The 14,020-nt window shown below is 43.3% G+C and overlaps 1 protein-coding gene across 1 annotated transcript; it reads left to right on the top strand.

The window, feature by feature from the left end:
* Positions 1-5,541: 5,541 nt before the first annotated feature.
* txnipa (thioredoxin interacting protein a) lies at positions 5,542-9,832 on the top strand. The gene is made up of 6 exons (XM_072675644.1): positions 5,542-6,056; positions 6,945-7,017; positions 7,130-7,277; positions 7,580-7,939; positions 8,063-8,377; positions 8,489-9,832. Exons 1-6 carry the CDS (start codon positions 5,801-5,803, stop codon positions 8,534-8,536), a joined length of 1,200 nt encoding a protein of 399 aa, XP_072531745.1. The 5' UTR covers positions 5,542-5,800; the 3' UTR covers positions 8,537-9,832.
* The last annotated feature ends 4,188 nt before the right edge of the window (positions 9,833-14,020 follow it).

The raw sequence follows: 14,020 nt of genomic DNA, 5'->3' as shown, positions 1-14,020 counted from the left end.
AATAAGTGTGTGACTGTGTTAGCTTGACCATTTTCCTTGTCCTGCTAGAAGAAGGCCAGTATTTCCAGTTCCAATCCAACACCTAGTTCATCTGATCAGTCCTTTACTCAAGTAAATAAAGGTGAGTCTCCCGGTCTGTGGTGCCATTGTTCCTGCCAGTCACTAGAGGGCGCTGTCGGTTCAGGCTGAACTCCTCGATGCTCTGCAGCAATAGGGGGTAATTGCAGGTTCCTGAGTTAGTGAAAGTGCTGTGGAACAGCTATAAACATCATATAATCATGCTGTTATTAATCTTGAACCTTATCAGTGTCATCTGGAATTTATTAGTCAGGTTTCAAGCCATGCTGTTTGATAAGGCAAATACACACCACAATAAAACACAAACACTCATAAATGATCATGAAAGTTAATCCCTGCCAAGTAGAAGAGAAACAGTTGCCTGTTTAGCTCAAAGTAATGACATTTGAATGGAAAATCAGCAATGAAACACCATCACGATGCTGTCTGGGTAACTAGCAGGGAGCAGCCATCGCTGCAGTGCCTGGGGAGCAGAATGGATGAAGGACCTCGCTCATAGGCCCAACAGTGGCAGCTTGCCAAGCCATGTGGGTATTGAACCCACAACCCTGTCATCAATAGCCCGATGCTCTAACCGCTAAGCCACCACTGCCCCAACTACTCACTGCTCTGTTACTTTCCTGACATGTCCTGACTGTATCTATTGAGAAATGACCTCCGCACTCTGATTCCCGATGCCAAACACTGTAAAAGCTTTAATTACAGCACACACACAAAAAAAAACCCTTCCTTCGTCAGCCTGTTGTGGCAAGTCAAGTGAAAAACACTGCAGGGTGAGCTTATCTTACTGAGACGAAGGCCATTATCAGCGGGAGAGCATCAGATTGTCTATGTAAACACAAAGCTGACTCAGAAATAAAGAGCAGTGTGTAAGCAGTGTGTAAGCAGTGTGCAGCACTGTGCACGCTGAGGAGACACGCCGGGCCCTCTGTGACTCTGCACGGAGGTGGGCTGCTGTTCCCACCAGCTCTTACTCGACACTCTTTCAGACTCCTGCGGATACAGCTCAGAGATTAAAGGGCCCATATGGAACTTCATTATTCCTCCCTTTTACTTACTTTCTAGCCCAAAGAGTTTCGAGCATGGTCAAATACACAACAACCGCATCATCCAAACAGTCAAAGGTTTTCATTTTGCCATTGAGAAAGTGTTTTTTATTGACTGGAGGATCTCGGTTATGTGTGCTTTAAGACTGAATATGATGCATAGCAGCACCCCGAGGTGACGTGCCTGGAAAAACACCAAGATCTGATTCCAGATAGGACTAAAATGATCAGCCCACCACAATTGAATCCTGTCTGAATAATAATAATCTTAATATTTCACTGCTTTTAATTAAAAACCATTTATCTATATTTTCGAACATTTTCAAGATGCTCTGTACACTGTGTGAACAACTCCGGATGAATGGACCAATAGAAATGCTTCAAATTTCATTCAAAGTTAAGGACGGTTTGCCTTCTCCTGCAAAGTCACCATTGTGGAGATACATGTTTTTCATTGGACAGCAAAGATTTGCATATGTTTGCCTATTAAATTGACTGTCTAACGCCTAGCCCCGCCCACTCATGCTGAAGTTCACTGCTTTTTGAATGAGGCACAATACAGAGAAGTCAATATGGAAAAGAGCCAATTCACATGTGTCGGCCTTACAAAAACAGCCTGTTTAAGGCATGGTTACAAAATCAGGCTGTTTAATTGTAAGAGATATGGTTGGAAAATAGTTAAAAAAAGTTAATGATACTCATATTCAATAAAACTCATATTTCTGTTATTAGGGGGTGTTGGAAATATACAATATGGGCTCTTTAAGGGTTGATTGAAATTGTAAACGCTAGTAATATGACAAGGACAATTCCATTTACTGTATGTTTCCCTCCATCAACAATACAACCCTCCCTCCTTTGGAGGACAATGTCACTGTTATTATAAAGTCAGATTAGATAGATACCAAAAAACAACAGAGAACAACAATTCTCTGTAAGAGAATAACAACAATAACAGTAAGAGATGACTATGGATGACACTGATGAGTGTGGTTAGGAGGCCTCCATTCACTGTTAGCAATGCTAGCTTGTTTGTTTGAGCCATTCCTTTGATTAGCATCTTGCATTTCGAGGCAGTGGTGTAATCTGAGTCTTTTGCAATACTACAGTGGAATTCTATCCAGGAAGGCTGTGGTTTGACTTTTTGCCCCAGCTCATGGGAACATGTCACAGACCTCTTGGATCTGATTGGTTGTGGTCTCAGTTCATGGGTAGCCACTGTGGGGGTCACTACCAGTCTGCGCATGGCATGTGGTGCTGAGTTGGGACGTTTCCATGATTCGTGGAAAGAAATGAGCTTCCATTTGAAAACACCCTTAAAAACAAAGCGGTGGAGTGGAGCCAAGACAATGGGCCAGCTTCCCAGACCCAGAACAACACGATTTTCAGTGGCGACTCTCCAATATTATTACAGTTAACCCATCCAGGCTCATGCTTTGTGAAGTGTAGTGGGTAATAACACACAACCTCATAACATACTAGGGTTTGATTCCCTAGTCAGGCAGGCACACCATGCTAGACCAGTAAGAGTCCTTGGGCAAGACTCTTAACGTCTAAATCTACATCCAACATGATTTATTGAAAGGTTTCTGAGGAAACCACAAGTACTTAACTGCATATGACCGCATAAACATATAGATATATTTATATATACACATGAACTATATGTCCAAAAGTATCTGGACGCCCGTACTTTGAGCCAACTACAAGCTGACGCACATGTAGGCATGTGGTTTGTATCTCCATTATCTCCATTTATCTCATGTATCGCCATTAAAAAAAAAAATAGAACAATACAACAGGACCAGAACCACATGAGCCTAGATTCACCATGCCCAATGGTAAGCTTGGGCTAGAGGGATATATTAAAGCCCCCCAGCATTGGGCTGTGGAGTAGTGGAACTCCATCCAGTACCTTTGGGATGAGTTCGCCAGTACGGTATAGACATAAACACAACCTGTCCTCATTGATCCTCTAGCTTTCTGGACTGAACGCAAGTGAATCCTCCTCACAGCAATGCTGCAGCATGGTGCAAGGCATTCCCAGAAAAGTAGAGGCTGTTACTGCAGCAAAGGGGACAAACATCTCTCGAATACCCTGCTTTTGGACACTGTGTACAGGCCTATATTTACAAATACACTCTACAGCTGGAATGTAGGGGCAAACTGTGAGGTCTGCTGTGTGTTACGCCCAGTTTAAGAGCAGCAAAGGAAGGGGCTCCAGGATTTCACAATCAGATCATAAGTAAGACAACATGAAACCCAGCCAAGCAATCAAAACGTCGTCTTTTCCTAGAAAAGTCTTGGACAGAACCAATAAATAAAAAATATATATCTCTGATTAAGGCCATTTTTTATGCTTTACCATTTAATAATAAGTATAAAAACTTTTTTCTGTATTACATAGGACCCTTTTTGCTTGTCTACAGTGTACAGCTTGGCATATGAAGTGTGGAAGTGTAAAGGCAAAGGCAAACACTACTGTTCCAAAGTATGCAGTCATATTAGTAATGGTTATACCCACCTTTAGCTCCGACCTTGATCTAATGTGATTGGCCGAATCTCTTTAACTATCCGTCTGCCTTAATTACCTGTAACACAGCAATGACCCACCAGAACAGCCAAGTTTGAACTGACAGTTAACTGTAAACCAATAACAGTGACATAAGCCTTCAGCAAAGACAAAACCAACAGGGGTCCCATTGTGATCAGCAAAACTCTCCCTTAGCCAGATGACGTATTACGTTTGTTTGTTAGCATAGGCTTCACATCGATAAGATGGTTGGGTAGAAGCTTTATCTGTCCAATACATACAATAAAGATATGAAAAGGAGGTCCTTGGTTGTGATAATGCTGTAAAAGTGGCTGCCGGAGAGGCTTTTTTTGAAGTTTAGGGGCGTGTATTTACAGAGATAAGATTGGTGACAGTCTAAGTCCAGTGTTTTTTTTTTAGCAATGTTAGCCTAGCATTACCTAAAGAAGTACATGTCAGATAACAAACATGTCTTGGTTAATCGACTGCATCTGGGGGAAGTGGTCAATCATGTTCATTGTTCATTAATCATGTTTTTTTTTTATTGGTGAAACATGACAGGCACTAAAAGTTCCAAGACCAGACTTAACCCATGATCATGAAACTGGGCCATAAAGTTTAAGACTTCATCATGAAACTGGGGCATAAAATTGGAGACTAAAAGGCTGTATGTCTATTCAATGATAAAACGAAGGATGGTTCTAAATTACCATAGAAAAAAAGGTAAGCAAAAAGTAGTAATATGAGTAATATGACGTTTAAAACACGTCATAGTCTATTGGACAGTGTCTAGGCCCATACCCTGGCAAAAAAACAGCACAGACCACCAGAAAAACAGCATATGGTGTATATTGTGTTTTGAACACTGGTATGCAGATCACCCAACACCAGACCACTATAACTCAGCCTATATTGTGTTTTGGACACTGGTATGCTGGCCATTGAGCCCCAGATCAGCATAAACCAGCCTGTATTGTGTTTTGACCACTGGTAGGCTGACCATCCAGCACCAGACCAGCATGAACCAGTTTAGACGAGCATGGAATATATAATAAGCTGGGGTTTTTTTTCTTTCTTAAAATGGTATGGACTTCTCATTTAGACTGGTTTTAGCTGTGGTCTCTATCCAGTGATACACACAGGCGTTAACTTTTTCGAAACAGAGAAACGTGTGTATTTCATCAGGTTCCTTCTTCCTGAATTGTGTGGCCTTGTAAAAATAACTCCTTAAATAAAGTACAGGGTGAAATATCAGAAGAAATATCTAAGAAGAGTAAAAGAAAGTATGATTTATGATTTATTGGGGCCCTTCCTGTTACTCACATGTCCTCTCAACATTAAAAAAGCAGGACTACTCAGTTGAATGTGGAGTAAGGGGAAGTGATCATGGTGTCCATGCCCATTAAGAACCAGTTCAGACCTGACTCTCTAAGTGCCAGGTTCATGAGAAACGTTGGTAAGAAGGATGTACGACGCTCGAGAGTTGACTAATCACATTTAGCTCCTCGCTGCTGTTTCTAACCCCTCTGAATCATGTCTGAACATCGACTTGCGCTGGAGGAAACCCCGCAAACACCCAACACAACACACTTCCCCCCGCCTTTGTTCGGTTTTCTCCAGTCGAGCCTCTTCAGGCCCCGCCTCCGCTTCCCCCTCCGTCCCTCCAGCAGCAGCTGTGCACTCGCTGTACGCCACCGCTCCACGCGGTGTGCACGCGCCGCTTCTGCGCTCCGATTGGCCGAAGCCGACACAAACAAGCCAGCTCAGCCAATGGGAGAGGTGTTCACGCGCTGAGCCATGCCGTGCATGCCCCGAGCACATGCACAGCTGAGAGTGATAAACAAGGCTAGTGAGTCGGTAGCGGTATAAAACCGTGAGCTAGCACTCCAGGCTCAGAGCTTCACGGCTAGTAGTGGCAGCGGATGCGAGTGAATATTGACTTTGTAAGATTAAGATAAAAAAAAAAACACACACACCACCACCACTGGTTTGTATAGATCGATTAGCTCAGCTTCACACGACCCAGTTGTATCCAGATCGCGTTTAGATGCAGCAGTGAGATAGGAGGCATTTCGAGGCTTTTGCAAACTCGGGTTTCCGTTGTTCACCTTCTGTTCTCCGAGAACTACCTGAAACACTGAAGATGGTGGCGATGACTAAGAGAGTGAAGGTCTTCGAGATCGCTTTCAACGATCCGTCGAAGACCTTCTACAGCAGTGGAGATAAAGTGGCCGGGAAGGTGCTGGTGGAGGTGGCTGAGGTGACCAGGGTGCTGACCATGAGGGTGCTGGGCATCGGCTGTGCCAAGGTGGAATATGCCAAGGGCAAGCAGAGGTGCAGGGAGGAGATCGACTACCTCAAGTACGACGAGGTGGTCCACCTGGACGACCAGCCTTCAGGTGAGAATAGCGATCGCTCATGCTACTGTGCATGCTGGAGAACTGTGGAGGTGTCTGGAGGTGCCTCGTTGTTGTTGCTGCTGCTGCTGAGTTCCTTTTAGACCAGCGTCTGATCAGCGTGGGTCAGGATAACACGTTGTTGATCCAAAGTGGGGAAATGGTTATTGACAACATATTTAATATATTATGGATCTTTCTGGTGTAAAGTAGCTTTAAGACTATATGAGATGAGATGAGATGTTAGATCTACCAACAAGCAATGAATGAGCTAAACCAAACCAAATGCATTCCCATACAGTGATCAGAAGGCAATTCAGGGATCATTATTGGTTTAAAATGATTGGCAATTGTGTGGAACTATTTTTGGGTAGACTTGGCATAGGTTGGAACTGTAAACATCCCATAGAAAGCCTGTAATGTAGTCATTTTAATGAAGATGGCTTGACATGTGAACATGTCCAGTAGTTCTACTACAGCTGAACATGCCTCCAACCTTAGATGCTGACGTACTGGGATGGGATTCCCCTGGAGCAGGGGATTTCAAGCCAGTCCACATGTGTTCTACTTCCTAGCATTCCTGAAACAGGAAACCATTACCTGACTCAGGTGTACATGAGGCTAGACTAAAACAAAAATGTGGACTGACTGGTGGTGAGGGAATTGGATTGTAACAGCAGTTCATCCACATATGATCTAGGTTTAAAATCCCCTCCTACCTGAGTACCAGGCTCAGGGATAGCTGGAGCTGTAGATTGCAAATTGGTGGGGCAAGAGGCTTGGCTTGAGATGCATTGCTTATTCGGAACAAGTGAAGAGTTGCACAAGCTGCACTCTGAAGTTTTCCACTTATTAACATGAGCATCTGTTTTTCTTATTTTTTCCTAACAGATACCGACGGCTCAGTCATCCTCCGTCCTGGGAACAAATATGAATACACATTTGGCTTTGAGCTTCCACCTGGGTAAGTGTGGTCATTGCTTTGGTTTCACTTCAGCATGCATTTCTGTACTTCAGTTGTTTTACAAGTGCTGTAATAAGAAGGTAGTAATGGATTACTTGTATCATTTTGTTAGGCAACTGGTGTCCTCATACAAGGGCAAGTTTGGATATGTGCAGTACTATGTGAAGGCACTGATGGAGAGGCCCGCTCAGCCTGCCCTGGAGTGCAAGAAGCACTTTGAGGTGGAGGAACCAATCGACGTGAACACCCCAGACCTGCTGGTGAGACCTTTACTCATGTGTAGTTTATTTATAGTGGAGTTATTTACGACTGAGGATTGAGTTTGTGTACTTTAGAGGTCCTTGAGGTGTATTCATTAAAGGACTACCCCAATATAAAGGGGTCATTAGTCAACCCCAGTGTGCGTTTTAGCTCTGTGTACTTGTTAAAGTGAGAAGATGGATATCGGCAGAATCACTACAGCCAGTCCTTTTATGGTAGCTTGAAAGCTGGTTGTGAAACGGTTAAAATGTGAGCTAAAACATGACTAATTTTAACCCCCTCACTCTTGTCCAATCTTCAGTCTCCAACAGGTGGCATGAAGGAGAAGAAGGTTACCTGCATGTTCATCCCTGATGGTCAGGTTTCCCTGAATGCCAAGATTGATAGACGGGGCTTCTGTGAGGGTGAGGAAATCAGCATTGACGCCAAGTTCGAGAACACCTGCTCAAGGATCGTGGTGCCCAAAGCTGCCATTGTGGCAAAGCAAATCTACCAGGCCAACGGCCGCACCAAGGTCTTCCGGCAGAAGCTGTCCTCTGTTCGGGGCAACCACATCATCTCCGGCATGTGCGACGCCTGGCAGGGGAAGACCATCCGTGTGCCCAAGATCAAACCATCCATCCTGGGCTGCAACATCATCCGTGTGGAGTACGCACTCATGGTGAGTGGCAGGTCACATGACACTTTTGTATGGCCTGTAAACCATTAAAACGGTCTATGTTCCTCACATGCACTCCTAGTGTTCCTTGCCTTAATCTAAACATGCGTGTTCTCCTGCCCTCAGATCTACATGCACATCCCAGGCAGTGATAAGCTGGTGCTGGAGCTTCCTCTGGTCATCGGCACCGTGCCCTACAACGGCTTCGGCAGCCGGACCAACAGCATGAGCAGCCAGGAGGGTTCAGTCAGCACAGCCTCGGCCAGCTGGGTGTCCTTGCGTATGCCGTCCTCTGCTCCTCCTAGCTACTGCGATGTGACCCGCGACTGCCGGCTTGACCAGCCTCTTACACCCCTGCTGGACGACTACGATGGCGGGGACAGTCCGATCTTCATGAACGCTCCACAGTTCCAGTTTCCTCCTCTTCCTGCCTACTCAGAGGTGAGTTTGATGTGCTCCTTCTTTAGTGCTAATTACCAAGACTGCAACAAATAACCAATAACTGCATTGACCGCATTGACCTAACCCTGTTCTTTTGTTTGTTTTGCTCAGGTGGAGGAAGAATACAACGGCAATGCTCGCATGCTTCCAGTCTGCTGAAGAGCTCAGCACCTCTAGGACTGATGCCCATCAATTGACGGGCCAGTTTCTACTCTAGGCTCTTAAATATTTCACCATTCAGGAACTGAAATGCGAGCTGTTGAGTGGCCTTCTCAGGGCTGAGGAACAGCCTGGGTCCAAAGAAAGGCAAAGTTTGGAGAACGAGGGTCCACGGTCGTGAGTTTTCCGCGCGTGTGCTGTCGGTGGCCATCTATCAAAGCTTTCCGGGTGCGCGGTGGGACTGCTGCCATTTCAGGGCCTGAACAAGCACATGCAAACTCTCTCGCCCACACGTACACATTGTCGATGTGTATAAGCTGCTCCTCTTCAACATGAGATTCCTGCTGAGACATGAAGCTGACTTTTGCGTATCATGGCCATATAGTCACTCCAGGACTTTTTTTATTTTTTTCTCTCCGCAAGGGAGAAAGCACTTTTCCAGAGGTTTCCAGCATATTACCGATTAGCTTTTAGTCATTTTGGGTGACTCTTCTTTATTTGTTGCGAATCATTCCATTAGAATCCTCTGTTTTGAGGATCCTTTCTTAGAGGAACCATCTGTTAACATGCTGTATCATTTGTTTTGTTAGGGTTTTTGTTGAAATAGTCTGAGGCGGAGATTGAGAAGGTCTGTGCGAGATGCTGCATGTTTTTTGCCTCAGGATATGAAGGGAACGTCATGCAGAGTTCATTTATCTTTATCGATCAGTGTTTTACAATGCTGTTTCTTCTATAATGCACTTTCTTATGGATGCAATGTGCTCTGTAACTGCCTACAGGGACAACTTCCTATATTAAGCCTGTTGAAGTTTTTGTTTGTTTTTTTAAGCTCTAGTCTTCCAGTTCCTTTTCTTTGTGTAATATTCTGAAGCTGATGTAAAGATCAAAATTAGACCTTCCACTGTATTGCATTCAAAACCTCATGTTTGTCAAGGGCTCGTTCCTTTACCACCTGTTTGAAAGTGGGCTTTTTCAGTGAGCCAAAAGAGAATGTGACCCTTAAAGTGCCAAAACAAATTGGTGCATGTGGGCTCCGAAGCCCCGTTCAACATCAGGAACTGCACTGTGTGCATAAACATTTTCAATATTGTCAGTTTTCTTCCCCAAGATTGTATTTCATTATTGAAGAGGCTTTGTGGTGCTCTTCCTGTTTTTCTCGTGCGTATGGTGTTCACCTTGTCGTAAGACTGATCTTGTGGCATGGTTTTGCAATGCATCTTTTTGTATGTATATAAACTGAAATGTTTTTGTATCAGAAACCCTGTGGGTTGGTTTTCAATAAAAGATTTAAAAGTTTACATTTGTTTTTCTGCTTTTTCCTTTTACTGATCAATGCATTTCAAATGATGACCAACACCTCTTTTATAGTGGTGGAATTGATGGTTAAATCGTGGAAAGGGTTATCTCTGGAGACCATTTTTGCCTCAAAGGTGCTCTCCTCAGAGTAAGGAAAGTGTCCAGGGAAGGCCTTCTAGATTTTGGAGCACTGCTGTGAGGATTTGCATAGATCAAGCTTTGGTGAGGTCAGGATGTTTGATCGTCACCTTCACATCAACCTAAAAGTATTGAATGGTGCACCATCATTCCAGACAAAACACTGATCTACTGCTCCACAGCTCTATGCTGGGGGGGCTTTATACCCCTTTAGTCCGTACCTGGCGTTAGGCATGGTGCCAATAGGTTCATGTTTATCTGCTACAGAGAGTCCTATTTTATTGGCAGTACTTATCTACTGGGACTTTGCAAGCTGTGTGTGTTTTTTGCTGAATGCATTCATTAGAAGGGGGTGTCCACAAGCAATTAGACATATCTTCTTAGGTTTAAAATACAGTATGGATGAAAGTTCAAGGGCAGTTAACATTCTGTTAATTATCCTGTGATCTATGAACTATGACTATGATCCTCTTTAGCTGGTCTGTGAATCTTATGGTCAGGTGAGAAAGATATGTTCGGAGGAGTAAAGGTGATGCATTCAACCCCAAGAATGCTGTACCAACTGTTAAACATGATGGCAGTAGCATCATGCTCTGGTACTGTTTTGCTGGCAGTGGGACTGGCACATTGCTCAAAGTTTGATGGATTACCAAACTATCAGCTAGATGGTTGAAACTCGGACACAATTGGGTGTTCCAACAGGACAATGACCCCAAACACATCGAAGGTGGTCTTATATAGGATAGACCAGGCTAACATTAGGCCTTTGGAATGGCCTTCCCAAAGTCCTGACCTCAACCGAATTAAATATACGTGGACTGTGCTTAAAATATGCGTCCAACAAGCTTGTTGACGGCTAGCAAAAGCATTGATAAAGGTTTATTTAATCAAATATTAGGTGTGCAGATGTAGATTTTGGACTCTGTACGTATAATATTGACCCTTAGTTGATTCTCTTGTGCATCAAAATGCCCAATTGAAAGCCCAATGTTTCCATGACACACATGACACAAGTGTATGTAGACTGAGTCTGACCACAACTGTACACGAAATTCCACGCTGACACTCATTTTACCACAAAAGTTGAACATCAAATGTCAGTCCCGTCAACCTCAACTAGATTTTAACATCCCCTTACATCTACAGTACAGATGTATATGGGGCTTAGGGGGTGGGGGGACACAGCCTGGCTAGCTCTTTTTTGCTTATAATTTTTTATTTGCTTAAAAAGGATGTAAAAAATATCTATTACTAAACCACATTTCAAACACAATTAGCTTCAACAAAAAGAACCACAAGATAGGTGCACATCAGCTTCCCACTGGCGGACAGGGGTTCGATTCTGTCGCACCTTGCTACACCCGTAAGAGCCCTTGGGCAAGACTCCTAACACCACATTGGCCTGATTCGAATGTAGGTCACTCTAGTGTGTCAAATAAATATAAATGTAGTCTGAGAGCTCTTTTAATCTTTAGCTTCAGCTTTTAAATGGAGGGACCATTATGAGGAATTGACTGGACGATCCCACGGCTCTTGAAGGCATGTGAGTTAAATCATGTCTAATATGAAAATAGGTGGCAGTCCATTTAGTGTCTTAAAACAGTAAACTGTGATATAACTGAAGAGGAAGATTCAGATATTATAGGACTTCTACACACAACTCAACTTCAATGGTAATTAAACACACTTCCCTTTAAAACCGATTTATAAATATATGGCACAGTAACAGAATTCAGTGGAGAATCAGCCGTGAAAATCTATACAAGAAGATTTGAGAAGGCTAAGGGCATAAACAGGTAACTACTTATACCTGTGTTCTATTTAACACAGTATTCGTCCCTATAGGCAGAATGCAGCAGCAACACAGGATTAGCTTATTGAACCCCTTAAAGCTCCCTTTAAAAAAGGCTTATTACACACTAAGGTGTATTACTCAGTCACTACAGGGACTTCTGCACAAACTGGTGGGGCTATAGGGGTTAAATAAAGTAAGAAGAACTGGACATGTCCATGGTAGACTACAGAACTGAGAAAAAGCACCTATTATTATTTAAAAAACTGCGCAACACCATCCCGGATCACCATTATGCAGTTCGTATGCTGTTGGTATCATTAAGCTGTTTCAGGTGAGATTCTCTCAATGTCAGTGTTCGCAGTGTAGGACTTGACGTGCGTCAGTTTCCTCCAGTTTCAGCCTGCGGTGCGTAACTGCTGTATGTGTAGACGTGCCTGACTGCAGTGGTAGGGCTGCAGATAAGCCAGGCCTTGTTTATCTCATGGGAAACGCTTGCTTTCGGACAGCTCTGCCAATTTTTTTCTGAATGCCTGAGCTGCAAAAACTCTATTTTCAACAGAATTGCTCAATTAAATGTTGAAAGTTTTCTAAGAAACACTCAAGTCTCTCTCTCTCTGTGTACATTTGTGTGTGTGTGTGTGTGTGTGTGTGTGTGTACGTGTGAAATAACTGAAGAGATTCCAGTTTCCATTCCTCTGGAGTATAGCATGTCTGGAGAGACCCTTTGCTCATAAATCAGATACAGTGTGCAATGCTACTTTCCGTTGATGCTGAATTGTACGTGTGTAGATACAGGCGCCACCACTTCACCTTGGTGAAAGAGCCGTAGTTGAGCAGTCGAGGCATTTTTGTTGTGTCTGACGTTTGCTTCTTCAATTTTACACTGGAGCAAAGAGGCTAATGTGGCTAAAAAAGGAAAGCTAATCCACCAATTACCATTGTGCTAACTGTATGAATACATTCAGTGGTGAACCTTGATTATTAGAGTTTGGGCCTTAAGTTTGGGCCATATATATAAAAGCGTTATAAATTCTATGATAATGCGTATTTCTGCCAGTGCCATTAGTGAGAAGCTAACAGCAATGCACATCAGCAGTTATTGTTACTATTGGCAACTAACAATATTTTATCTTACTGTTACATTTTGTTATCATGATACACAATATATGCTTTTTTTGAACCCCTTAATGCAAAAAAGGCTTATTACACACTTACACACTTGTACTTGTGTACAGGGACTCCTGTACACGTCCGGTCCACCGGTTGTGGGGGATGGGATTTAGGCTGTTCAAGGAGCATATCAAGGATATTGTCAGTTCTTAAAAAAAAAACACTGATCAACTGCATGCATTAGACAAGCAGTGCTGCACATTTTGACTAAAAATCACGGGAGAGTATCTGAATAGCAGTTTTTAAGAATCTGTCGCGTCTGTAACAGTCCAGACTGTTACTGTTACATGACTGTTACATGTATATGTCTGAGCTTGTACAGTATGTTGCAGTTTTACAGCGACTCCTTCAGTAACACAAGACCAGGCTCCTATCTGTATGAATGGGGGACAGACTGAGGGTCAAAATCACTGATGAAATCTGACAATTTGGCTTGTTCTGGCTGCTGCACTTGTGCACATCTCCACGGTGGGGTGGGCCCTTATCCATAAACAGACGGCATGTTAAGTTATGAGAATTCCCATTGATATATCGACCAGTGACGGGTCTCCTTATTTATAACGCCTCTGCTGAAACCTGCTCCCACGATCACTTATATTCATAGCCAGTGACGTATCTAGAACTTCCAGAAGGACTAGAGTGACTTTTTTTCGTATTGGTCCCGCCCACTGCAAATGAGAACGTGATTGGTTGATTCCTCTGTGAGATCCTAATTTTGTTGGCAGTTGTATAAAACCATCAGTCCACTACCTGAAGCAATTGCCAATGATCAACCGATGACTTTAACCATTTTATTTCCATGCTACACTCTAGCGTGTACCATGGTGTTGCATAAAACTATTTTCCTGGATGACTTAGGCATGTAATTTAATGCTAATAGTAAAACTCAACAACTTGTTTATCCTCTTTTTAATTTTTTTGGCTGAACTATTGCTTTAAAAACAAACAGAAAAAGTTCAGCCATATGAGATTTTCTCACACCGTGGGAATCAATGTGACCTTGAAAGCATTTGCTCTTATCTCCGAGTGTCTTCAGTGTCTTTTGGCCAGCCGGTGGCACAAAGACAGCTCCCATTTATTTGAAA

Source organism: Salminus brasiliensis, chromosome 3, assembly GCF_030463535.1.
Source record: "Salminus brasiliensis chromosome 3, fSalBra1.hap2, whole genome shotgun sequence".
NCBI classification, from domain to species: Eukaryota; Metazoa; Chordata; class Actinopteri; order Characiformes; family Bryconidae; genus Salminus; species Salminus brasiliensis.
The sequence above is the reverse complement of the archived record's forward strand: the minus strand, read 5'-3'. Positions and strand labels throughout refer to the sequence as shown.

What these genes read in the sequence shown, in the direction of transcription:
- txnipa (XM_072675644.1), top strand. Translation starts at nt 5,801, where the DNA reads ATGGTGGCGATGACTAAGAGAGTGAAGGTCTTCGAGATCGCTTTCAAC. An exon ending in TGAACACCCCAGACCTGCTG is followed by an intron (nt 7,278 to 7,579) that starts GTGAGACCTTTA and finishes TCCAATCTTCAG; the next exon opens with TCTCCAACAGGTGGCATGAA. An exon ending in GTGTGGAGTACGCACTCATG is followed by an intron (nt 7,940 to 8,062) that starts GTGAGTGGCAGG and finishes TCCTGCCCTCAG; the next exon opens with ATCTACATGCACATCCCAGG.